Source organism: Coturnix japonica, chromosome 1 (assembly GCF_054131305.1).
Source record: "Coturnix japonica strain WE chromosome 1, WE-NBRP24, whole genome shotgun sequence".
Taxonomy (NCBI): domain Eukaryota; kingdom Metazoa; phylum Chordata; class Aves; order Galliformes; family Phasianidae; genus Coturnix; species Coturnix japonica.
In genome coordinates, this window is record NC_140663.1 from 148,225,340 (window position 1) to 148,251,362 (window position 26,023).

At 35.8% G+C, this 26,023-nt stretch overlaps 1 protein-coding gene across 5 annotated transcripts in view; it reads left to right on the forward strand.

Moving 5' to 3' along the window:
* DIAPH3 (diaphanous related formin 3) overlaps positions 1 to 26,023 on the forward strand; it is a 210,583-nt gene that overhangs the window by 153,181 nt on the left and 31,379 nt on the right. For all 5 annotated transcript variants that reach the window (XM_085554115.1, XM_085554117.1, XM_085554124.1 and 2 more), the window contains 2 exons: positions 1,753 to 1,848; positions 2,269 to 2,328. In XM_085554115.1, the coding sequence (XP_085410241.1) occupies positions 1,753 to 1,848; positions 2,269 to 2,328 (156 nt within the window). The remainder of the gene's footprint in view (positions 1 to 1,752; positions 1,849 to 2,268; positions 2,329 to 26,023) is intronic.

Genomic DNA, 26,023 nt, shown 5'->3' on the forward strand with positions numbered 1-26,023 from the left:
ATGTCCAGCTTGAATCTCCCCTGCTGTAGCTTGAAACCATTCCCTCTAGTCCTATCACTAATGACACAAGAGATGAGGCTGACCCCCAGCTCATTACAACCTCCATTTAGGAAGTTATAGAGGTCAATAAGGTCTCCCCTGAGCCTCCTCTTCTCCAGGCTGAACGTTCCCAGCTCCTTCAGCCTCTCCTCATATGGCCTGTGCTCCTGACCCCTCACCAGCTTTGTTTCCTTATGAGAGAGGAAACTTCATTGTGTTAAAGTATATTACACTAAATTCAAAGCAAGAAAAAAATCTGTATTTCAGCCTTTGCTTATGTTCCATATCTGCCACGCACTGCATAAAAAATAAATGGGGATCAGTGTTATTCAATGTTATAAAATATTTGCTATTTTTCCATTATTTCTCCATATGTTTAGTTCTTTAAGTCCAGTAGTTGAGCCTATAGAGAAAAGAGAAAAAGTAAGGGTGTTCTCAGATTATAGCTTCATCACTTTGAGAACCAGCATTTTGAAGTAGTAGATGATGAAATACTACAAAGAAGAATGTTATTCTTAATGGAATATATTTAATAAAATCAAAAAACTAAATCAAAATAATTCCTTAAACACAAGAACTTGTATAGAATTAGCAAAAATTAAAGAGTGGGTGCAATCACAAGCAAAACATGTTTGTGAAAATGTCACTTAATTTTGATCAATCATACAGAACATCTGTTGTGAGCTTTAAATATGGTTATATTTGTATTTCTATAGATTTTTTAAAAACAAACTTTTTTATTTATTTATTTATTTTAATATTTAATGACATTTTTTGGGTGGACAACAAAGCTCAAATTTTGAGAGTAGAAATGTCTTCACTGTTAATCTTATCTGGAAAATTGTGTGATGTGTCTGACTAAATCCAAGGTGTATGTTGACCTTGAGAGTTTAGCCTTGTGTGACATAATGAGATTTCTGTCATGTAGTTAGTTCTTTATTGCTCTGTGGAGATTTTTCATTGTATAGGAAATCCATGGGGTTGTGGGGTTTTTTTTGTCCTCACAGTTGTACAGACAAAGGATGAATTAGGTTGAAATATCTAAGATTTCTGATATATTTATTTGAGGAAATATAAGTAATGTTTTTAATGCTTGTGTTTAACTATAACATCATGGTAACATTCTTAATTCTTTCAGGGGGTTATTATACCCACATGTGTAATATGATGAGAAGTATTTTCCTGGACTACATCAATATTGACCACAAGTCATTAAGTATAGAAAGAAAATGGCTTTTGATTAAAGCTACCTAAGGATATAATTTTATATCCTATTTTGTCCAATATTTTCCCTTCAGCTTCCCACTGAGAAACAATTTCAACTTTTTATAACAATAACTGAAATGATCTCTTTTGTCTAATATAGCGAATCACTTAAGGGACAGCTCTCGAAAGCTGACATGAAACTGATTATTTGCACTTGCAAAAGGATACTGAAATGAAAATATGAGTGAAATGACATTTCATTTAAAACTGTGGTTGAGAAAAAGGAATGTGAAATGAATGAAATAAAATTTGCCGTAGCGCAATTGACGGAAGACCAAATCTGTTCTGTTTAGTTGTGAGAGAGCAATGTTCTGAATATTAAAATTCTGATTAAGTTTCAAATAACTGATTTGAGTACTAACACAAATTATTGTTGTTCTTATTGTTATTATGTATGCTTTGATATCACTGTGGTTACCCAGAGGGTTCCTTTCCTTTCTCTTACAGAAGGTGAGGAGACTGGAGTGATGGACAGTCTTTTGGAGGCCTTGCAGTCAGGCGCAGCTTTTCGAGATCGAAGGAAAAGAACACCAAAGCCTAAAGGTGAATATTCTGTTTTACATTTTATTTTCTGAGTAAAGCTAAAATCATTATGGGTCCAGCAGTCTAAAGGCTTTGGAATTTCATTCTTTCTTGCAGCAATATCTATCTATCTATCAGGGTTGTTCAGGCTATTTTGCTGCTGCCTGTAGTGTTCTGGAGATCTATGTCCTCAACTCATTGTAGCCTCATTGTTAAGGCTTTTCCATATAGAAATGTAAACTTTAAATTTTAGGGATTTATAATAATAAACACTGTATACAGGAGGTAAAGTCCTCGTGTCCTGCCAGCTCACCAGTTTATTTCACTGTAGCTTTTTCCCTAGAAATATCTAACTTTCAATTATTTCTGCTTGCTTATGTACAACACTCCAAGTAACTTTCAAAGAGGTGTTTATTTTCTTTTGTTTTCTTGCTTTTGCAGACATACCACAAAATCTCAGTCCAGCTACACAGAGGCCTGTGCTGAAAGCCTGTAACCATGGTAATGAACCATGTTCATGAATTGCATGCTCTTTTTAACTTAGCTTATGTAGTTGATCTGTGTTTTCAAAAGACTGCTGTGATATTTTCTATTTTCTTCACTAGGGGAATACTAAAACAGTATTGGTAACTTGTTAAGGTTTACATGATTATTACACCATGAAACACTACTTATGTTGCAAAGCTCTTCTGCCATTTTAAAGTTTCTTATATTCATTTAAAATTTGATTATATTTTTCAATGCAGTGATTTTATAAACCTTAGGAACAATAATGCCAGATTTTTAAATCTATTATGATCTTTGTTAGAAAGCAGAGATTGTAGAACATTTAAAATGTTAAATATTTATGACACTATATAACTTTTGCATTCCTTCTTTTTGTCTTGGTTTTCTTAGTACTTTAGCTAGAATAGTTTAAGCTGTCATTCACTAAAATATTTCAAAAATGGTGTTGTATCCGTGAAGTAAAAGGAAATTAATCAGTTATTTCATGGAATAGTATTTCTCCGAAAGTAGAGCGCGGGACTTATGCGTAAACTCCCAGAAATCATACTCAGTCAGTAGAAATACTCCTCTGCATAAAGTTGCAGTGAGGGCATGGATGTTTTTTAGCTTTCCTAGATAATCTGCAGAACATTATTTCGTTAGCTGTGTTTTATCTAAGACTCAGGAATCCAGATTGACTGTTGCCAGTGGTTCCTAGCCTAGTGGTCTCAGAAAAAAAGGTTTATTTACATAGCAATACTATTAAAGAAAAAACATTCATTAACCTTAAAGAAAAACAGAAGTCTTCATTTTGTAAGCAGAATGCATTATCTTTTGATATTTAAATACACTTCATAATTTAAAAAGCAGATGCAATCACACTAAGGATATTAATTATACCTCGTTTTTCTTATGTTTTTATTTCTGAAATGTCTGCAGTGGACAAAAAGACCATATGGAATTTGTCATTATTAAACTGAAAGTCAAATAATCCAGAGCCAGAAAGACAGGTGAAAGATAATTTAATTCACTTCTAGGAATTGGCCCAAGGAAGAATATTTGGCAGGTGCTTGTCTGGCACATAACATACTGATATTAAAATAATGACTACAGAGCACATCTGAATTCTACCCCGTAAGGTACCACTTAAAGGAACAGTTATGTTGATTGTTGTTTATTTTCAGCCCATTCTATTTATCTGACTACAGGCAGTATAGTTTCCGGTTTCAAACTATAAATGCATTTGGACAAAAACAAGGACTAAGTCTTTTGTGTCAGACTAAAAAATAAACAAAGAACCCAGAACTTTACATTCTGCAGAGCGTGGGAAACCACTTCGTATAACTGATGGATATAATCTGGTACTCAAGTTTGATGAAAGATCAGAGATTTATCCTAGAAAAGTAAAAGTAAACTCTTGGGGTTTTGTTGCTTTTAATTTAGCCGTATTTTCAATAGAGCATCTTGAGATGATGTGAGTCTAAGACATTCTAGAATGAATGCAGCTTTTCTTGAGACTGTCTTATTTTTTTCGGAGCAAGATAATACATTCCTAATCTTTCTTTTAAGGAGTTCAGTCTTACGTTGTTGATTTGTTTGAACTTGTCACAATATCTAGAAATTCTGTCTTCCTGTCTTCAGACAAACAAAGCACTGAACTTAATATAATTTCTGTTAAAATATATGGCCATTAATTGCTTTAAGTTTGTCTTATAAATTTATCTTTTTTCTTTCTTTCTTTCTTCAGCTGTTGAAAGCCTATGTAGGTAATTTGAAAGTGTTCTGTCTGATCATGTATTTTGTTATTAGGAAATTAGAAATTATGTAGGTTGAATATTATCTGAAATGTATACCAGACCCTCAGTAGCAAAGCTTGTTTTTAGTAACCTCACTGAAGTTAGTGTCATCACTCAAACCAAGAATTCCAAAGCTTCTTTAATTTTCTGTTACCAAGGAGTTGAACATTTTATGATGCCAGGTTTGTTTTTTTCAGCCTGGTGCTCATTGTTATTTTTTTTCTTTCACTTTTCTGCTAATAAGGATAAATACGCAATAACTTTTTGTTTCTATGCATACTAGACATTATGATTTATTTTCTGTAGCTTATTGTATATATGCTGTATAGTAAAAAGTCTGATTTCAGCTTACTTCAGAAAAACTGGAATATATCATTAGACAGAAAGATTTGTTTGACCTTTAATTGATTGGCTGTTTTTCACAACTTGAAATTTCAAATGAATGTTAAATTTTGTATCAGCGTGCCAAAAAAGCTACTACCTTAAAATATATGGAATGCGATAAAGCACTTTTCTTGTTTGCTTCTTCTGATGAGACTAACAGATGCACTTATGATGGACATGCTTTATTAATACACATTGCAAATTCATACCTAGAGTGTACTTCTTTGATTCATACTGCAGTCAAAAAGAATTACAAGCCAAGTGTTGAAATATCAACACAGTGAATGATTCAGAGTGCAGCAATCTCTACAGGGCAGATGCCATCAAGTTCTAACTAATGTTTTGTGTTTAAAAACAAAATAAAATCAAACAAAAGCTGTTTAGTCTTTATGATTAAAGATTTTTCACTAAAAAAAAAAAAAAAAAAGTGAAATAAAATTGTACCTTAGCACAGTAGATGAAAAAAGCAGTGACTTCATATTTCACAGAGAATGGTAAGGGAGAAGAATATAGAGAGAATGTCCACTCTCCATAGCTGTAATATAAATGGCAGTAGGAAGGTAATTTATTTCATCACAGCCATCGTTATCCTTAGTACAATACAAGATACCAAACTACCTCCTAATGGTGAGGCTAAGCCAAGTCTTGTTTTTTTAAAAAAGAGTGAAAGACAGAGGAGCAGGCCAGCACTAAATAGCTCTAGAACTGAGAGGAGACATTTGCTCTTTTCATTAAATAGATTTCTAAAAAAAAATAATAATGAAAACAAGTAGTAAATGTAGTAGAATTCTCGCCATTGATTGGTCCTTCTCCTCCTTGTGATATGCTGATCTCCCATGAAAACACTGGTGGTCGTCACTTGGTATTTCTGAGTATTAGTTCTCATGCTGCTTCCTAGGGTGGCCTCTTGACTATGTTCTTTTATTTTCAGTTCTACTGTATTTTTCTTTTACTGAACAGTTCATCTTTTGTTGTTGTTGTTTTTCCTAACAAGATGTGTGGATTTTTTTGTCATTTAACTCTGCTCTTATTTCTGTAATCAGAATTACCAGGAATACAAACCTTTTCAATAGGTTTTTGTTGATGTTGGTATGATTAGTATATTTATTTCCTATGTTTCTATTAATGCTGTTTTGTATTTATTTTATTAACAGCTGAATTAGGTTTATACTCAAAACTGCCTGATAAGGTTATAGTTAGGTTTAAATTAAAATAACCATAAACTGTGGAACTATTGCAGTATATGCTTTTGTTATAATTCCTTGTCAAAGTAGCATACAGCATACTCCTTGTCTGTTAGTGTAGTTCTAGTGTTTTTGTACCTTTGGTTCAGTGCTATCAAATGGAGAAGCTTTATATTTTCAGAGCAGAATAAAGCACTCAGTGATCCGGATTTTGCACATTATAATATCTTTTCAAGCAGCTAATACCTCATGTTGATCTGAATCTATCAGTTATTTAAAACAACGATCAACATACATTAGCATCTTGCACATTTATTCCAAGCTAGTTATGTTCAAATACGCGAACAAGCATATCCAAGGTAGCAAAGTGCCCACTGCAGCACAGAAAACTGCATTATTAACTAAGTTTTCAGTCAGGCTTTGCAGCCTGCACCAAGTTCTCTGCTGCTATGGCTACACATTTATTTGCAGTAATATTAGCCAAGGTAATGTTATTTGAAATGCATGAATACAAATTCTACCTACAGCTTTGATTGCACGTATATATATCTCAAATGCAGTGGAAAGTGATTTTTCTTTACAAGGAGGTTAGATTCAAAATGCTGAGGGTAAAAACAAGCTATAGTAAAATGGAAGTGAAAATTCAGGTTGATTTTTGTGACTTCAGAGGTTGAAAGAATTCTTTCATTTGCAATCAGCTGGGTCATGGACTGTGTTTTCAAAGGTAACAAGAAGGTCTTCTTTCCATAATAAAGTCAAACCCCCGCTGTAAAGGATAGTATACATTACTGTAGCTTTTTTTTCAGCAAACCTGTAAACAACAGAATAATTTTCGTTTTTAAATACTTAAATAAATACTTATGTTAAATAAAATTCTTGCCAACCAGTGTCATTCTGACCCCAGTTAAGCAGAAGAAAACCTTTTTGTTTTTTTTCCCCCTGTGTTTCTTTCATCTCTTATTCAGAACATAATTGTCTTCTGAGGTTCATCCTAATGTCTGTGCTACTTTGTTTTTGACAGTCATAGATGGCAATGAGCGAAAGCTCATCTTAATTCTCAAAATCAATAGTGCAACCATCTGGAGGTCACTATTTTATTTGAGCATTGCTATATATGACAGCATGTGCTGATTTACATTGGATCACAGTTTTTCCTTTAAAACCAAAAAAGAAGTGTATGTTGCTGTGTCTCCGGAAATTGCATGCAGGGAACATTAGGAAGTACCTAGAATTGGAGTAACACTGAAGCCTGTGAAGATTTTTCCCAGTACATGTTTCTTAACTTGTAGCCCTGAAGATGCATTCTTGAACGCAATAATTCCCTCATGGTATACACTGTTTTTAAGAAATTATTGAAGTTAGCCTGTTTCTCATTCCATTCATGAGCTAAACATTTACATAGATGTTTTTAACTCACATATGAGAGAAGGTAGACAAATTTTTTGGAAGGATTTGTGAATTTTTACTCCACAGACTAGTTTCCTCAGCAAGCTTGCAATATCTGTAGACACTGTTATAAAAATGAATATATTCTCTAGGATTTCTGATAAAAAAAAGAAAGTTCTCAACTGCTTCCATTTTAAGACCAAATCTTCACTTCAGTATTGATTTCAGAAGTCAAGTAAAACTGCTGCTTATCCTAACAGAAATAATTCCCCATAAGCCATAAATAATGTTAATTATTAATAATTTTTTTTATTATTTTTTTTTCTGGAGCAGGCAGCACTGTTCAAAGAAACTGGAGCCATAGGAGCAAACTTAGCGTATGTTTGAAAAAATACCCAGATGAAGAAAGTTAATTTACTCATTTTTATTTGTTTATTTTAGAACTAATTCAGCATAGGCATAGTTGCACACGCATGCAGGCTGTCTCAGAGATGGCCCTGTAGAACTAACATTCGAAAATACAGAGTATGATTAATTTTGTTGAAAAGTTTTTAGGATCTTTATCTAGGGATCTCCTAAATGTTGGAGTAGAGAAAGTGTGTCAGAAGGGATGAAAGGTGAGAAGGTTTTTGGGTGAAAAAATGTATGTTTTGTTGTTATTGTTTTTTAACTTAAGATTGACATAATGAGAAAGAGGAAATAACATTTAGAAAAACAGAAAAAACAAGTGCTGTAAAATGGACACAGGTTCTACTGAGAAGGGAAAAGTGTACTTCAAATCAGTAGTAAGTGCATGTTAGTACTCTGGAAAAATTGGCATAGAAAGAAAAAAAACTGTTAACATACTGTCTGTATACGCCAGACCCGAACTGTCAATCTCTTGGCACCACCCGTATTTAGAAAAGGGAAAGAGAAATTGCAATCTTAGAAAAAAATACTGTGAATAAATTGTCCTGTATATCTTTATCTCTCTGTCTTGCCGTGAAGAGTTATAGCAAACATGGTATACACAAGAAAGAGAGCAAAAGATTTCTAAGAGCAAAAATTCTACTTGCCACCTTGGACCTTATAATAGGACTTAGTCTGCAGAGGTTTGATGAGTTCGTTACTAAAGCGAGATCTTCTGAAGAGTTCAAATTAGACACTCATAAGAACTAACTGCTTTCATAAGTATCTTGCCAGTGTTCTTTGGTACTAGTTCAGTAAGAATGCTTCTTTTAGGAGATACAAGGACATTTCTGCAAGATGAGAACTGTAGCAAAGAAGTGACATTTGAAAGCAGTGACACTCTATATCCCATAATTGCACATATAGTAAATGTCAGCTTCATAGTCATCTGGCTGGGTAATCAGATTTCCAAAAGGTACTACAGGCAGGTTATATATTCAAAGCAGTTCTCTGAATATGCATCAGTGGACAGTCTTAAATCTGCAAAGGGAACTGTAAATTGCCAACAATTTACCCATATTTGTCTTTCCATTGTTTAGTCAAGCAGAACTTTCCATTTGAAGGCGATTACTGAGCTGATCTGTACAGTAAAGAGGTTCTGTCACTTCCCAGAGTGCTTTTCAAATCTCTTCCGTATTTGTTAAACAAAGCTTTAGGTATAAATTTACCAGGTGTTTTCCCTTCTGTTTATTATTTTCTGAGCATTAAGAATAAGTGGTATCTAAGGTCCTGAAACTGTCTTCAAGTGCTTTGATCCAAACAGAAAAAATAATATATGCATAGTCTGAACAACAGTCACAGTTCTCATTATATTCTTACCTATATCATTTTAAAAGGATTGCTTTTACTTTCTTTCACTATGTCGGGTTGTGAAATTTCAATAGCAAGATTTTAGAATTGAGTTTTGTCTGGTTAATGGTACACTAGGGACAAAATCTTCGAATGATACGGTGTATTGATCCTGACTTGAGTCTTTTATGACTCGAGCAATGTCTAGTAAATGCAACAGTGTTCATTCAGTGTTTCAAAAGTTGCAGAGAAAGCACAAAACATTACATATCAAATTCTTTAAGCACACCTAATTCATCTTTCATTGCCATGTGAGTGAATGTGTTCCCTTAGTGTTTTTTTTCCCTCTTTTGGGATTATTTAGTTTCATTTTCTAAGTGGTTGCTGCTACAGATCAAAAATGTGCAGTGTGAAAGAAATACAGGAGTTGTATTTCTTCCTGATGTTTGTCGTTGTAAGTCAACATTCAGAAAAAGTACAAATAAAAGGCATTAAAAGATGCAGGAAAAACAAGAGTATCCTGTGCTTTCTTATTTTTTGTTGGATTAGGAACACATGGAAGCTTTACTTTTAAGTTTTGAAATACTCCAAAGAGAAATTTGCATTTAAGATGGACCAGAACTGGTGACTGTGCCTGTAAGTTGCTTGATAAATGTGGTATTGTCTTTGTTTCATCTCAAAAATAGATAGGTCTTGCATATTTTCATCATACATGCCTAAGGCAAAATTCACATCAACCTCCCAGCAAAATAATGGGAAGGCTCGAGCGTCTTGGTGGCTCCTACTTAGAGATCGTGAGTGGCAAAGAAAGCAAATGCAGGGCACAAATACAGCTTTTGCATGAATGTCAGAAGGAAAGATGATAGCCAGAATAATCCTGAGTAGTGCAGGACAGTTTGACTTTGATTAGATTATAGATCCTATTAAAACAGCTTAGGAAATTACTCGTATTTTTTCATGACAATTCATCATTATCTACCTTAAGCTGTTTCTGGCATAGAAAAAGTACTATATATTGCAGCTGTCAAAAAAAAAATAATAAAATTGCGCAATTCATTGATGCATCTCATCTATGGGCAACACCTTTGTGAATACATTACTCTTGCAATCTGGTATTTTCACTACTTCTGCCTTTCTGTTTTCAGTTTGCACCATACATACAGTCTCCTATGTTCCAGTAACACATGACCCATAAACCTTGCCCATTCCTTTTCCTATGGTCATGTAGCTTACAAATCCAAAATGAAAACCTGTCATTTAAGCATATTCAGGGAAGAATATTTGGATTTTGAAGAAAATCAGGCTAATAAGGAATGTATTCATTTTCAGTGGACATTGTAGTTGGACTCTTGTTCTTGACACAGAATTGATCATAGAATCTTAGAGCCATTAAAGACCATCTAGTTCCAAACAAAAGAGTTGAGTTCCAACCACCCTGCAGGGACAGGGACACCTTCCACTAAGTCAAAGTCTTTTCAGTTTCTTAAATCTGAGTTAAATAATTCTAAAGGTTATATATTTCCTATATTTTCACATCCCCAGTCACTTTGTCACTTGGGTTCTTCTTTGCCGTTTGAGAGCAGATACTGGCTAGAAGCACTGTATTTTGTTATAATTGCTTTTCATAAACAGAAAGAGGAAAACATATCGTATAATCTAAAAACAGGATATGCCACACATTTTGCTCGATGAAGTGACTGTTTTAGTTAAATTTGAGATTAATTTCTACACTTCACCAAAAAAATATCAGTGGGAAATGGTAAAGTTTGTATTAGTATCATAGGTATTTGTGTTATGGAATGGAATTAAATCGCATCTGCTTTGGTATAAACATCTTGGATAAAAGAGCTTAATAAAACCATGGGTAAACTATTTGTTGGAAAATGCCTGCCTAGTGGGACACAAATTAATAGGCTGGTATTTTCATGGTTGGAGCTTCCAGATCCCCATATGCATTTTACTTCAGTCACTGGATTAAAGACTGAATGTTTTCTGTGGCAGGAATCATAATCGGCTTTCCTCATTCAATATGAATATTTGAATCACTAGGCTCAGTAATGTTTGTTATTTATAGCAAAACTCTGTAAGCAGAGGAGCTAATGAACAGAGAGAATTTTCCAGGGATATGGAGAATATGGTTTAAATTCGTGCCCTAAGGGAATAATGGAATCTGGATGAGCTGGAGTTAAACGTAGCTGAGTAAAGGTTTTCATAATCATTTTGAAATGTGTACCTTTTCTTACTGTATTTATAATTACATTTGGTGACTGGATGGATTTTCTTTGTTGTTTTTTTTTCCCCAATTTTCTTAGTTTCAGAAGTAATGAAAAGTAATTTATTCTCCAAATACTTTACTTCATTTCCTTGCCAAAATTGCTTTATCTTCCCGTAGGAACTTTGTGTGGAGAAGTTTATCCGAGGTCCTATTCTTATTTGAGCGTGCATTACTCTTGTTACCAGAGAAGGGATAGATAATACACTTTTTCTTCCTATTTTCTAAAATATAAGTATTTTTTCTTCCATCTTTTCCATGAGAAAGTAAAGTTCATGACACCTCTCCTTTCACTCTACCATCATTAGCTGAAAAATTGGGTGAGTCATTGTAACGATTCCAAACCTGCTGATAACCCATATGAACACAATGCCAAATTAGGCTGATGGAGGAGCTTGGAGAGGACTGTTAAATTTGGAAGTATGAAATGAGAACTATATCAAAAGAAACAGTGCTTAAGGATTTCCTCCAAACCAGAGCAGTTCCTGTGTACTTTTGGGTAGCTGTGGATGGTTTGGTTTGTTTTTCTGTTTTCTGTTTGGTTGGTTGTTTTCTTTTTGGTTTTTTTTTGCTTTTTTTTGTTTTTTTTTTCTAGTTTTCACTGTTAGAATATTAAGACCTTCAGGATCTAATTTACAGATGGACCAAACTTCCAAAACTGCAAGTGGAAATTATACAAACAAAGCACTAAACACATAAAGTGCTTTAGAATGCTAATTAATTACTTGCATGTATCAGGTGTCCATTTTTAACTGATCTTCTACAATTGATGCAGGTATGTAACTTCTTGAAGAATTTCATACCTCATTAATATAGATACCCAATTAGAGAGCTTATGCTTCTTATATTGCATAGAGAGAGGGACATACCCATCTTAGACAAGAATTAGCTTTTATAAATTGTTAAATAGTCAGTGAATTTAGGCTTCTAATTTTAGTGATCTGAAGAAGAGGTTTCTTCATGTTTTAATTTTGTATCCGTAATGAAGTTAATATAAATTGGCACAATGAATACTGAAGATAAAACAATAGTTTGAATAGTTTCTCTTCAAGTTAGTACATTCTGTTCTGAGCAAGGAATGAAGAAAAAAAATGAATGAGTTGATTATTTTACATGCTTGTTTATGAACATTTGCATTAAGTTTGGATAACACACCTTCTCTTGCTTTCAGATTCTAGTATCTTGACACTCCTCTCTTTACTAAGGAGTTTTCGTGTAATTTATATTTCACAGATAGCTACTACGATAATTTTTAGTGTGCCAATGTTTTATTAGAATATCTGAATAAAAATTGAATTAATCAGTACTGTAGCATTATGTTATATATTTACTGATAAGCAGGATTTGAAGTTCATCACTGCTGACTGGTATAAAAATATAATATTTCCATTGTATGTAATCATGGCAGTCTTTAGATTGTATTAAAATAGTTAAAAGCAGCAAGATTATTTATAGGAATTACAAGAAAGCTGACTCAGCTGAATATCTGAATTTTGAAATGTTAAGTTCATAATTTCAGCTTAAAGAGCAAATCATATATATAATAAAGAATTATGCCTGACTGGTTGTAAGCTCAGTTCTGGCTACTCAGCAGAGAATAAAAAGCAGTATGCTATCAGATCATCTCTAGTTTTATAATTGTACTGTAGATGGTAGTCTTCCCCTTTCCCTAAGAAATATAAAATCATTTTAATTCTGTGTGATCCATCATCAGGCAACTACTCAAAAAAACAGCGTTCTTAAATGCTCTCAAATGTCCAGTAGCAAAAATAAATGAAGGGCAGAGTGCATTAAGGGATTTCCAGTTGTGTCTCGCAGGGCAAGGAAAACTGCTGTAAGAGAGCTCATGGGATAGCTCCTACTCTTGCTGCCTTTAGCAATAGCTTCCTGACTAATCAGTCTCCAAGCTTACCCTCATGCTTTAAGTCTGTTCTTTCTGTTTGCCAGTCACTGACTGAAAACAGGATACAGCCAATTACTTTCCACTGAGCTTACCCAGTCTCTGTTTATCTACCTAATAGCAGTTGCCCTGAGATCGTTGTATTGAAAACTTGATATGTAGATCTCCTATTAGAAAATCGTAGCTTTGTTTCAGCTTTGTCAAAAATATATAAATCTTGCAGTTTAAGACTGAATATTTTATTATTTAGAATAGATTCCTTCTATGGAACTGAAAACAAAATATGCTGAAGCAGATTTTTTTTCTTCCTTTTCCCCATTCCAATGACAGACAATTTTAAAATAGAGAAGTTTGAAAGAACAAGCTTGGTTTTCATTATTAAAAGTTAAAAAATAAACTCTAATGGCCATGTCTTTTGTCGAGGATACAACTAGCTACAACCTAACTTCTTAGCTTGGGGTCTGATCTCTCTTTTTGGATCATTTTCTTCTTAACTGATGGTTATTTCTGAAGCCTTTTAAGAGATACCAAGAGATTCTTCTTGTTCCCTACTATGCCTTGCTTATTCCTTATTCTCAGCCCATCTTTCTCACTTACCTATTAGAACATTCAACAGTACATTTACTGCAGTAGATAAAACATTTTTCTCCTTCTTCAGTCGGTAACTGCAAACTTAGCCTAATAAAAATGGCATTTTTTACCTGCAACAATAAACTATAAAACACACTGTGGCCAAAATGAGAATTTTGTTTGTTATAGGACTGGTAAAAATGTGCATGTGGAAGTAACCAAGAAAGCAACCAGAAAGATTGCAGAAGTATCTCCAACTGATTTTTGTGGGAAATCTATGGTAACACGAAATACATCATACTTGTAACTATTACTTTTTCTAATAACTGCAAATAACCAAGATATGCATTTAAAAATTATATTTTAGCTTGCATATAAGCAAGTTAAGTGAGAAGCACATCAGGAATACCTTAAAGTAATACAATGTCCAAACTGTAAACATACATATTGTAAAGATCAGTGGTCTGAGAGGGGGACACTGGGTGTTGGGAGAACTTGTTCATACACAGAATTACAGAATGTTTTGAGTTGGAAGGTACGTTAAAGGTCATCTAGTTACAGCCCTCTTACCGTGGGCAGTGAAGGACACCTTTCACTAGACCAAGCTGTTGTTCAAAGCACCATCAGAGCTGGTCTCCAGGATGAGACATCCAAACTTCTCCAGAGCCTCACCACCACTGTAGTGAAGAATTTTTTTAATGTCTAATCTAAATCTACGCTTTTTTAGTTTCAAACCGTTACCTCTTTTCCTATCACTGCACGTTCTTGTAAAAAGTCCCTTTCCAAATTTCTTGCAGTCATTTCTCGAAGGCTGCAATAAAGTCTCCCTAGAACCTTCTTTTCTCCAGGCTGAGCATCCCCAGTTCTCTCAGCCTCTCCTCAAGGAGAGTTGCTCTAGCCATATTATCATCTTTTTGTGGCCCTCCTTTGGACTCATTCTCACAGGTCCATATCCTTCTTATGTTGGTGGCTTCAGACTGGATGCTGTAATTCAGGTGGGGTCTCAAAAGAGTGAAGTAGACAATCACCTCCTTCACCCACCCGGACACATCATTGCTTTAGATGCAGCCTTGGATATGATTGCCTTTCTGGGCTACAAGTGCACAGTGCTGACTCATGTTGAGTTTTTCTTCCACCAGTATCCCCAGGTCCTTCTCTGCAGGGCTGTTCTCAATCCACCTGTCATGTAGCCTGTATTTGTGCTGGGGAATGCCCCAGCCCAGGTGCAGGACTTTGCACTTGGCCTCGTTGAACAGTTGAACGGCATGTTTTTTACATGGGCATATCTCTTATGCCTGCTGTGATCCCTCCGAATGGCATCCCTTCCCTTCAGCATGCCAACTGTGCTACTCAGCTTGGTGTCATCTGTAAATTTGCTGAAGGTATGCTCAAGCACCCTCTCCAGGCCAGCAACAAAGTGACAGTCCCCATACTGACCCTTGCGGAAGACCACTCATCACTGGTCTCCACATGGACATCAAGCCATTGACATCAACTCTTTGAATATGACTATCCATCCAATTCCTTACCCACCAAATGGTCCATCCATCAAATCCATTTTAGAGACACCACGTGTTGAGATCTCCCATCCAAACTGTATGTCACTTAGGACCTGGATTTTTTCAGAAATTTCTTTAAAATGTGCTTTAACAACTACTTGGGATCTGGATTTTTTCAGGAATTGCTGTAAAATGTACTTTAACAACTACCAGCTCCGGTCTTTCACCATGTAATCCAACCAGGTTTTCTTGATCCCTGCTTCCACAATGCCAGTACATTGAGTGCTTACAGGGTATTTTCTCTTATACTTAGCACTTTACTGCTTTTAACTTAGCCTCCCCCCCGCCCCGGTTTTTTTTTGTTTTTTTTGTTTTTTTTTAATAGGAGCTATTTCTTATTTTTAGCTTGCAAATTTTTATTCCCTCAGCCTGGATTGGTATAGCGAAATAGTTATTTAAATGTTTGCAGTAAGTAATACATTTCTGCAAGTGATAAGAAAACTTATTTCATCAAGAGCACTTTTAGCAGGAATACTAGCTGCATTTTTATGGGAAAAGAAATTTGACTAAAATTAATCTTCCAGTGTCTGGTTTTGTCAAAGCTAAACTGAACGAGTTGGAGAGAACAATACGAAAATATGAGAAATGGAAAAGCTCTTTATAAGCTGACAGTATTTATGTTAGTAAATAGCACACTCCACTGCCTTATACTTTTGGTGTATGTTGCAGATTTCAGCCTTAATTTTTTTAGTGTGGATTTTATTAATTTTAATGTGGATTCCCCTTATATCAAGTTGAATGGAGTGAAGTAAAATTTTATAATCTGATGGCTTTCTTGGAAAAAGATGAGCAAGCCAGTGGAGAAATCCACTTCAAGGTGCTTTGTATTCAAAAAGGATTGCAGCCTTGTTGCCCTAAATTTCAGATGTTAGAGGTAATCATACACTATAATCATATACCTTTGTATGAATTACGCTGACAGGAACTAGAAAAGCTCATAAATTAGTTGGCTTTTGATTGTTTCCCTCTGTTGAAACTTGGTTGCTTTTCTGTAGTATCTACATCTGTTCCTTCTCCTCAGGACAAAAAGTTTGGTGGTTCTTAGCCTAAATATTTTTTTAATTAAGTGGCATTGTAAGTGCTTTTAATATTCTCTTATCTGGGGCACCAAAGAAATTAAAGTTCAGCTTCAAGCCCATTACATTTTTGGGTAAAAAGACAGAAGATTTCAACATGTAGTTTGCGTAACAATCATTTTATCCATTGCTTTTGTGAATTTTCCTATCGTATAGGGGCAATGTGAGCTGAATATTGCACTGGATTTAATTTTTGTGTAAACTTGTGTAGAAGTGGTATATGAAAGTGAATAAATTTATGCCCTCCTCCTCCCCCACCCCACGCCCCCCCCCCAAAAAAAAAAAAAAAAAAAAAAAAAAAGGTGAAATAAGTTTGAGTAGTTTGAGTTTACTCAGTAAATCAGCTCAGGGTCATTCATTCAACCTAAGAAGACAATGTCTAACGTTTAAACTTTCCACTGGGATTTATTGTTGGAGTACACATAATATCTCATTACTGATAAATGCTCAGGAGATATTCTGGTATAATTTGTATTCATGGAAAGCATCTCTATTAACTTTCATTTCACATTTTTGTAAATAAAATTCCATTAATTATTAACAAAAAATTGAGTGACCCTCGATACTCTGTGCAGCATCAAACAGAAGCGGTGATTTTTCCAGAATATTTCCTATTTTAAACTTAGGTTTCCAGTTGACATTACTTATTTCTTTCTTCTTGATAAATTAATTTTTAACAGCTTAAGGAAAAAATAAATATGATTGTCCAGCCAATATTATTTATCAAACTAAAAGTTTAAAGCAAGTTACATAAGATTATCTTCCAAACGGCAGTAAAATGAAATATCCAAGTGCTTTCACTGGTGCTTGTGATGAGAAACTTGCACAATTGCTTTGTAAAAATCTCAGTTTAACAAAGAATTTTTCTCATATAGCAGAAATGATAGTCTTCAAAGTAGTTCCTGGGAAAAGGGGGGTGATGAGTTTAAAGGAAAGTGTTTGTAGTTCTTTGATTGTCTTTAGAAATTAACTGTTTGGTGCCCATTCTTTTGCTACTTTTGAATATGAAAGGAATCGGAGAAATAAATTGTTTCGCAGGAGCAGTGATGCTGGAAATGGGACTGTGATTTATCTTTCACTATTCAGTTTTCTTAATCTCCTCTTGTAATAGCCATTCTTCATTGGGAGAGGGAAAAGAGAGCACTTATTTTACAGAAAAGAAGTCAGTAAAGTTTATTGATTTTTACACTCTCCCTGCCCCTAGGAGGTGGCAGCTGACATTTTAGCCTGACTGACTTGGAGACTTCAATTGTACCAGTTTCTAGTGCACAGTATTTAACTACTTACTTATATATTCAAATGGCCCAGCTGCTTTAGCATGAATCTGCGGAAGGAGCATTCATAGCCAGTATTCACAGTAGAGTTTGCATTGGTAAAGTCAAACCATTGTCAGAAAAGCACTAATCCTAAGATGTTTTTAAAGATTTAAAAATTCACAGCAGGTTCCTGAATTAAACGCGTGGCCAACAGGAAAAAGCAGCATGAAGCGCTCTGTGTTGTTTGATTTCAAAGTTGAGCGCAGCGCTTCCGGAACGCTTTATTTACACCTTTTCGTTTCTGTTGCCGTATTTGCAGTTCATTCAAATTCAGCCCAAATTAACAACTCTGTGTGCTCTGGGATAATTAAATTACCGTCTCCTCTTATCTTGGCTCACCATGCAGACTGCTGCCCACCCATATAGCTCCTTCCTTTACCCCACTGCTACAGCAGCTTCGTTATTTAGAAATAAATCTTTTCTTCTCCCCATCAGTCGCTGTGAAAGGAGTGTAAACCACCTATGAAAACAATTAGCATATCTGGACAGACTTCTTGCATTTCCTTGTTTGGCCATATACCAAGCGAGTTTGGGTTTTTTGTAGGGCTGTGTAAAGAAAGGAGTGAGAAAGGTATCTCAGCTGTTCCTGCTTACTGAAATTACCCTTAGCAAACCGATGGGGGAAAAATAATATCGATAACAACACTGATAAGAGGGATGCAGAGCAGGGCTGGGTGATCACGGGGGGCTGGGAGGAGTGGCTGGACCCGAGTGGTACTGAGCAACCTGGGTTGCCATGGTGACAGCGGGCGGCTGTGGCCGCGGGGTGCATGCTGATGGTGTGGGCTGGGAGAGGCCCCGGCAGTGGCTGCTGTTGGCTTTAGCACTGCTGTGTGCTTAGCAAAACTTTTTATTTGTTAGTTTTCTTTCTCAGTGTTTTGAGCAAATGCACAGAGCTACTAAGGGTGCTGGTTGCCTGATGTGAACAAGTGGAATCATAGAATCATAGAATGGTGTGGGTTGGAAGGCACCTTTAAGATCATGTAGTTCCAACCCCCTGCTATAGGCAGGGACACCTTCCCCTAGACCAGCTTGCTCAAAGCCTGGCCGTGCATGCCCACACAGAGGGGGCATCCACAGCCTCACTAGGCAACCTGTTCCAGTGTCTCACCACGCTCACAGTATATTATTTCTTCCTAATATCTGGTCTGAATCTACCCTCTTTCAGTTTAAAGGCCCTGCCCTTCTGAAAAGCAGAATACTCTTTATCTGCTCAAGAAGCCCAGTGTATCATTGTTATCTAGGTCTGTGCAGGTGCCTTCTCCAGTACATCACTCTAGAACTGCGAACTTAGGAAAAAACAAACAAACATAGGGCAACTTGTGGTCATGAGGAGGAAGACTGCTTACTAAATCTCTGAGGGTCTGGAGATCCTCCATTCAAAATCACTGAGTGTGTGCAAGCAGGTGGGACTTCATGGTAATGATTTTGGGAAGGAGTATTGAATATGCATATGCTGCCTGGGAAACCTTTTGCATATGTAACACAAATAATGTATACATGCTGAAGGTCTTTTGCTCAAGGTATGAGTGGCTAGAATGCCTACTAGCATCACACTGGAGTTAATGAGTTTATTCCTGAATTTCAGATGACACAAACATTGTGCCCAGAGAGGCTGTGGAGTCTCTTCTTTGGAGATCTCCAAGAGCCACTTGGATGTTGTCCTGGTCACCCAACTTTGGTTGTCCATGCTTGAGGTCCCCTCTGCTTGGCCAGATGGCTTTCTTAACCATTCTGTGTGATTCTGTCTTTACATTACTGAACAGAATCCGTCAAATAACCGATAATGGTCAACTTTAAAATTTTAATTGAAGGAGGATATGGTTTTGTTCAGTTCAATATTAAAACTGATTATTTTCAAGTGATTGAAATTTGTATTACCCCTGCACCCACCACATAAACCAGCTTAAAAGTTGGTCCCATCTCTGTACTCCTGTCTATCATACCCCATCTTTTCCTTCATGTCCAGGAAAAATTATCATAGAATTATAGAATTACCAAGGTTGGAAAAGACCTAAGAGATCATCCAGTCCAACCACTCACCTATTACCAGTAACTCCCACTAAACCATGTCCCTCAACACAACATCCAGTCGTTCCTTGAACACCCCCAGGTTTGGTGACTCCACCACATCTCTGGACAGTCCATTCCAGTGCTTGATCACCCTTTCTGAGAAGTAATATTTCTTAATGTCCAACCTGAATCTCCCCTGCAGCTTGAAACTATTCCTTCTAGTCCTATCATTAATGCCATGAGAGAAGAGGCCAACCCCCAGCTCATTACAACCTCCCAAGTGGGAAGTGTCTTTACAGTGAGTGTTTGTTCTTTGTGATTTTGTTTTGTTTTGTTTTTATTGTTTGTTTGTTTTGTTTTTGGCAAAGCTGTAATGAAACACCCAAAAAGTATTTAGGAGTGTTCCTCCACAGTTTGTCTCTTCTAAAAGTGAGTATGTTGCTGAACAACAGTCTGTGGTCAAGAATTCACAATTATAGATGTTTTGAGGAAAGAGTGGAGTTAAGGAATGGGTTACTTAGTGATGAGTTCGAGGTTTTGGAGTTATTACCTAAGAGAAATGTTTGGAGCAGAGCTGTGCATACACAGTGTTCTTTTCTTTCTTTCTTATAAGAAGACAGAGAAAATAAATTTGACCAAATACGCACATTTTTCCTCATTGTATTGAAAACTGAAATTTTGTTCCATTTGGTATGAAATATATGCTTTTCTGAGAGAAAGAAAAAAAAAAATCATGCAATAGAGAAAAGAGATGAATGTTACTGCCTTTGCTCAACATCCAGTTTACTTCATCATTTAGCCAGGGTGTGAGAAACAGAGATGCAGTTTCTTTCCTCTCATTGAGAATATTTGTGATTTTACTAGGAATAAAACTAGTGTCACACCTGCTTAGTTAAATACTCTTTCTTAGTCATTACATGAAACAAGTGTTCTAAGTACTCTAAATATCTGTGGCTAGTGGGACAATCCAGACATGCTGAGCGTATAACTTTAATCTGAATGATAAATAGGTTTGACATCCAGCCACTGTATCAGATCTTCAGCTAACTTTTTAGGTGAAGTTACAAGGTTTATGGCCTCAGTTATTACAGTTTGTATAATTATTGGGTCAGAGCATAACCTTTAAGAAGACTTGGATTGGTGTTCTGTCCTGTTTTCTGAGGTGATGGGTTTACTTTGCAGATAATGTGCTGGTAAAATCAAAAGAAAACACATATGCATCCTTTCTTAGCAACTTTAATACAGCACCCATCCCCCTCCTTTTTTTTTTTTTAAATAATAACCCATGAAATCAAACCACAATAAATGACAGAATTTTTTAATTTGAAAAACAGTCCCTAGGCAACTTCTCTGAATTCCATGGGAATAAAAAAAAAAAAACCAAAACCTGTTTGACGTAGTTCTGTAGATCATAGAACCAATATTATTTCTTTATGCTTTTCTTCTTTCTTTTCTTTTGAAGGTTCATGTTGTTCTACAGTATTCAAATGAACATACTGACTTCTGAGAAAATTTGCTGTTCTAATTTCACTTCATATTTTTTCCAGATCATGTTCCCCGTTGCCCTTTTAATGGTCCTTCACGGGAGAAATTGTTGTAAAAAGATGATACATCAATTTAGACAAAAGCAAGAAAAGCTATTCTGTGCCTTCAGAAAAATGTCTCTTGTATTTTCCTTTCAAATAATCATAGAATCACGGATTCTATTGTGTTGGAAAAAGCCCTTAAAGGTCATCTAGTCCAACTCCCCTACAATGAATGGGACATTTGCAGCAAGATCAGGCTGTTCAGAGCCCTGTCCAGCCTGGCCTTTAATTTCTCCAGAGACAGGGCTACCACCACATTTCTGATATGTGGTTCCAGTATCTCAGCATCCTTACTGTAAAAAATTTCTTCCTTATGTCTAGACTCAGTCTCCCCTCTTAGTTTGAAACCATTTCCTCTTGTCCTATTTCTTTTTATAGCTCCCCTTTAGATACTGAAAAGCCACTATCAGGTCTCCTCAGAGCCTTCTCCTCTCCAGCCTGAATAGCCACAGCTCTCTCAGCTCTCCTCACAGGAGAGGTATGCCATCCAATGGGTCGTTTTTATGGCCCTTTTCTGGGCACACTCTCACAGATCCATCTCTCTCCTGTACTGAGGACCCCACATCTGAATGCAATAATCCAGGTGATGTCTCACCAGCACAGAGTAGTGGGGCAGGACCACCTCCCTCGACCTGCTGACCACACTTCTTTTGATGCAGCTTGGGATATGATTGGCTTTTTGGGCTGCAAGGACACATTGCTGGCTCATGCCCAGCTTGCCATTCACCAGTACCCTCAAGTCCTTTTCAGCAGGGCTGTGCTCTGTCCTTACATCCCCCCGCTTATACTGATAGTGGGAGTTGCCATGACCCAGGCGCAAGACCTAGCACTTAGATTTATTGAACCTCACAAGTTATACCGGAGCTTACTACTCATTCCTATCTAGATCCCTCTGAATGGCAAATATCATCCCATCCGTCAGGCGTGTCAACTGCACTGCACAGCTTAACATCATCTGCTAACTTGGTGAGGGTGCTCTTGATCTCACTATCAGTGTCACTGATGTAGACGTTAAAGGACACTGGTTCCAGTACTGACCCTCAAGGGATGCCTCTTGTCACTGATCTCCATCTGGACATTGAGCCACTGAGCACCACTCTCTGGATGCAATCTTTCATCCTGTCCATCGAACAAACCTCCAGTCAAATCTGTATCTTTCCAATTAGAAAAGAGAAATATTGTCTTTGTCAAAGACCTTAATATGAATTAAGGCTGACGAATAATCCTCAATATTAATTAATATCTGGCATGCAAGTATTGTCCAGTCGCTTCCTGGGTATTTGTAAATAGTTTTTTCTTTTCTTTTCTTTTGCTTTTATCTTCCTCTTTGACTGTTAGTTATGGTTAAGGTAAACAGTGAAGAATACATTGTGTGTATCTAATGACTCTCAATTTTTTTATACAGCAACCAAAGGATAGGAGGTAGTATTTATGTTAGGCTTTCATCCCAAACAAAAAGTTCTATTTTGTGAAAAAGTGAATCCACTCTTTCTTGGCTTTTAGACTGTAATACAAACATCTTAGAATTGTAAAACCATAGACTAATTAATGTTAGAAAAGACCTTCATCAAGCCCAACTTTCATCCCATCCTACCTATTTTTCATCACCTCATCAACTCACCTATTTTAAAATACAAATTCCTTGATTTTTCGTATGTTTGTCAAATGTAAGGAAAAAAAAATTCCTTGGGCTGGCTACACATTAAAAATTCAAACTCAAGTCAGTCAGTGGTGGTAAGATGACACTTTGGACATGAGTGCTCGTTGGGATAGCAGATGTTTCCCAACTTTCCATAATGCAAGAGAGAAGCATATTTATAATTGACCTGTGGCAGTCAATGCCCATAGTCAGTTTGTTCATTTAAAATCTGCAGGTTCTTTGCTGTGTTAGTCTGGCTGTTAAATAACAAAATATCTGAGAAGGTTGTTAGTATCATTTGTGCCAGGTACACCAGGAGGGAAACTCAGAGAGACCAGTCATCTGGAAACTGGTTTTAATCTCTCAGCCTCGCTATAAATACAAATGAAACTCCCCAAAAGACAGTAACTGGGGTGGGGGAAAGGAAAGTTATAGGATTCATGAATGTCAGAAAGAGAACTTCAGTTCATTAATTTATTTACTCATATGTTTAATTATTTTACAGTAAGTTAGATGTCACATAATGGACAGTAGCCAGTTTTGGCTACTCAAACTCATTTTGCTGTGTTCTTTCATCAGTCCTTTACAGATTAGTTTAGGGAATGCTGTGAATGCCTGTGACAGTTTTGTTTTCTTGTAAAAGGGAAAAGAATTATTTGTCCTTAGCCAATCAATATGCTCTCCCATAAGATTACCTATCGTAGTGTTTACATATAGAAGAGTGAGTTATTAATGGAGCTATTTTCTGCTGATGTTATTATATTAATAGTATGGATGTGAAAAAATTCTAAGTGATTTAAATATGGACTTATTTACTACAAGTATTATTAATCCAATTTGTAATGTTACTATTAAACATTGCCACAGAAGTGTCATTATTATTCTAGAGGGAAATATAACATGTCCTGTGTCCCAAAATACCAAAATATCAGTCCCAAGATATGTTGTTAAAACAGTATTCTCCCCAACAACATCTGAAAAGTTGTTTGCTCGAAAACTAAGTGTGACAAACATTTGTTTCTAAGCATAAGCTATAGCTTGTTAAATACCATGCTTCAGAGCTTCACTGCAATAAAGCTGAAACATTCACCAGCTGCTTTAAGCAAACAAAAATTCCAATTCATTTTGTGATACAATTCTTAGACATAAACATAGGTATAAAGTAGATCCATGTGTTAAATGTGTAGCTTCTCTATTCCTACACAATTAATTGCACAACTTAGTAGATCAGTGCATTCTTAATGCAATACAAATTTATGTTTGTCACTATTCAAAGTGTTTTAAAATATTTTCATTAGATTTTCATGTTTATAGAATTCTAATGTTTTTAAAGCACTGTCAGCGAGGCTCAGCATGGCAGGAAGAATGCTGAGTTTACCCATTACCACATGCTTGAAAAGTTTGAGTTTCATTTACATGATTCACTGTGCTAACTTATGCATGTAATTATTGTAGGGCTATAATTATGGGTCAGAAAAAGTAATTTGGTTTTGCATCAGATGACAGTATTAGCTAATGAAAACTCCTGGTAAAGGTAGGTGCAGATATATTGTTAAGACTACAGATCATGATTCTCTTGGCTCCTCCTCCAATCTTTAAAGATGACTGACAATTTATATTTTGTAAGTGTTGCTCTGGTGCCAATGTCTAGGAAGTTCTAAAAGAAGCCAGTTGTACACATTAACCTTCCTGAATAGTTTATGCATTAAAAATTATAACAGTAAAGTGAAACCAGATGGACTGAGTAGAGTTGACAGCACCTTTCTGAGTGATGAAATTGCTATTGATTTATGACAAATGCTAGTAAAAGCAGGCAGGGACTGTTTTGTTGCTGTCAGATGAGAACTGAAAGTAGGCAGGTTTTGTTATCAATCATTTGTTGTCGGTGTAAGACAGTGGCAGGCTGTTATAATTGATTTGATAGCTCTGTCTGTCTTGAGCTCTAGTGGCCGCAGCAGATTGTGGCAATGCAGCAGTGAAGAGAATTGACATGAAAAGGAAGTGACACGAATCCTCACTGGCTAAGTTGTATGATATGAAGGAGTACGTTTATCAAAACATTTTATAAATCGGAATTTTCAGACTGAAATGCAATTTATTGATATCATTTATACAGTTTCTAAGCTTAATCGGGCAAGTAGTTTATCACCTATTATAGCATTCATTTAATGGATGTTTTATACCTGAAAGGATTTGCATGGGTAAAGATAGGTTTTTTCCTCTCTTTTCTTTGCCTTGAACTAGCAGCTTACATGATTTAATTCAAATTGTTCTTTTGATGAAGCTTTTGCCCTGATAAGGTATCTGTCTAACTTACACATACTGTGACTAGAGTATCGCGGTGACACTTTGATCCTCTGTAATAAGGCTGAGTTTTGATTTTGAAATAAGAAAATAAATAAATAAAAATTATTAAAAGAGACTAATCAGAGATTGCTGCTGGAGACATAATACGACTGCTGGATAAGACTTTGGGGAACTAATTCTGAGGTAACCCCAAATGATTCTACAGCGTAATATTCAAGAAACCATATTTGGACCCTCTGTCCCTTTTTTGATTCCTTAAGAATGTTGATGTTTGAGGTCAACTAACAAAGACAGATCATCACTTTTCCTTACCAGGATAAGGATTATGAAATTAAAATGTACATTGCAGAGAATTATTTTAAGGAATCAAAACATATTTTGGTATAACTGTGTGGAAGTCATGGATACCTTCCTCATGTGCAGTTCTGTATGTATTAAATATACCAATTACATACAGGCTTTATTCCCAAACAGAATTCAGTGTCAATAATAGTTGTATGTAGATGAGACCTTGAGAGATGAAGAAGGATCATCTATTTTCTATAAAATGGAATTCCTGAACCAGGAAGGACTCAAACACGTAAACAGATGGAAAGATCAGTCTTATTTTTTATTTTTTTTAAATTTCACTGCTATAAGAAAAGTCAGCAATTCTATCGACTGTAGCAAAGAAAGTATTTTTGCAATAAAGAAAGTGAAGTATTGATGCCATTCACTGGTGTTCAAAACTAATTAATTTAGCTAGGGTAAATTTAGACCCATGCTGCTAGAATAATACAGAAAAGGAAAAGCTATTTAAAATGAATAAAATTATGAAATTGAAACAGTCTGGTTTTGTTAGTCTCAAAAAGGCAAAATGAAAGCATGTGTATATGTACGTATATGCGTGTGTGTATAAAATACACACATACATGTTACATACATAGCGTATACTGTATAAGTGATGTACATGTCTGGGAGGTAAATGTGGGAGAGGGAATGTTAA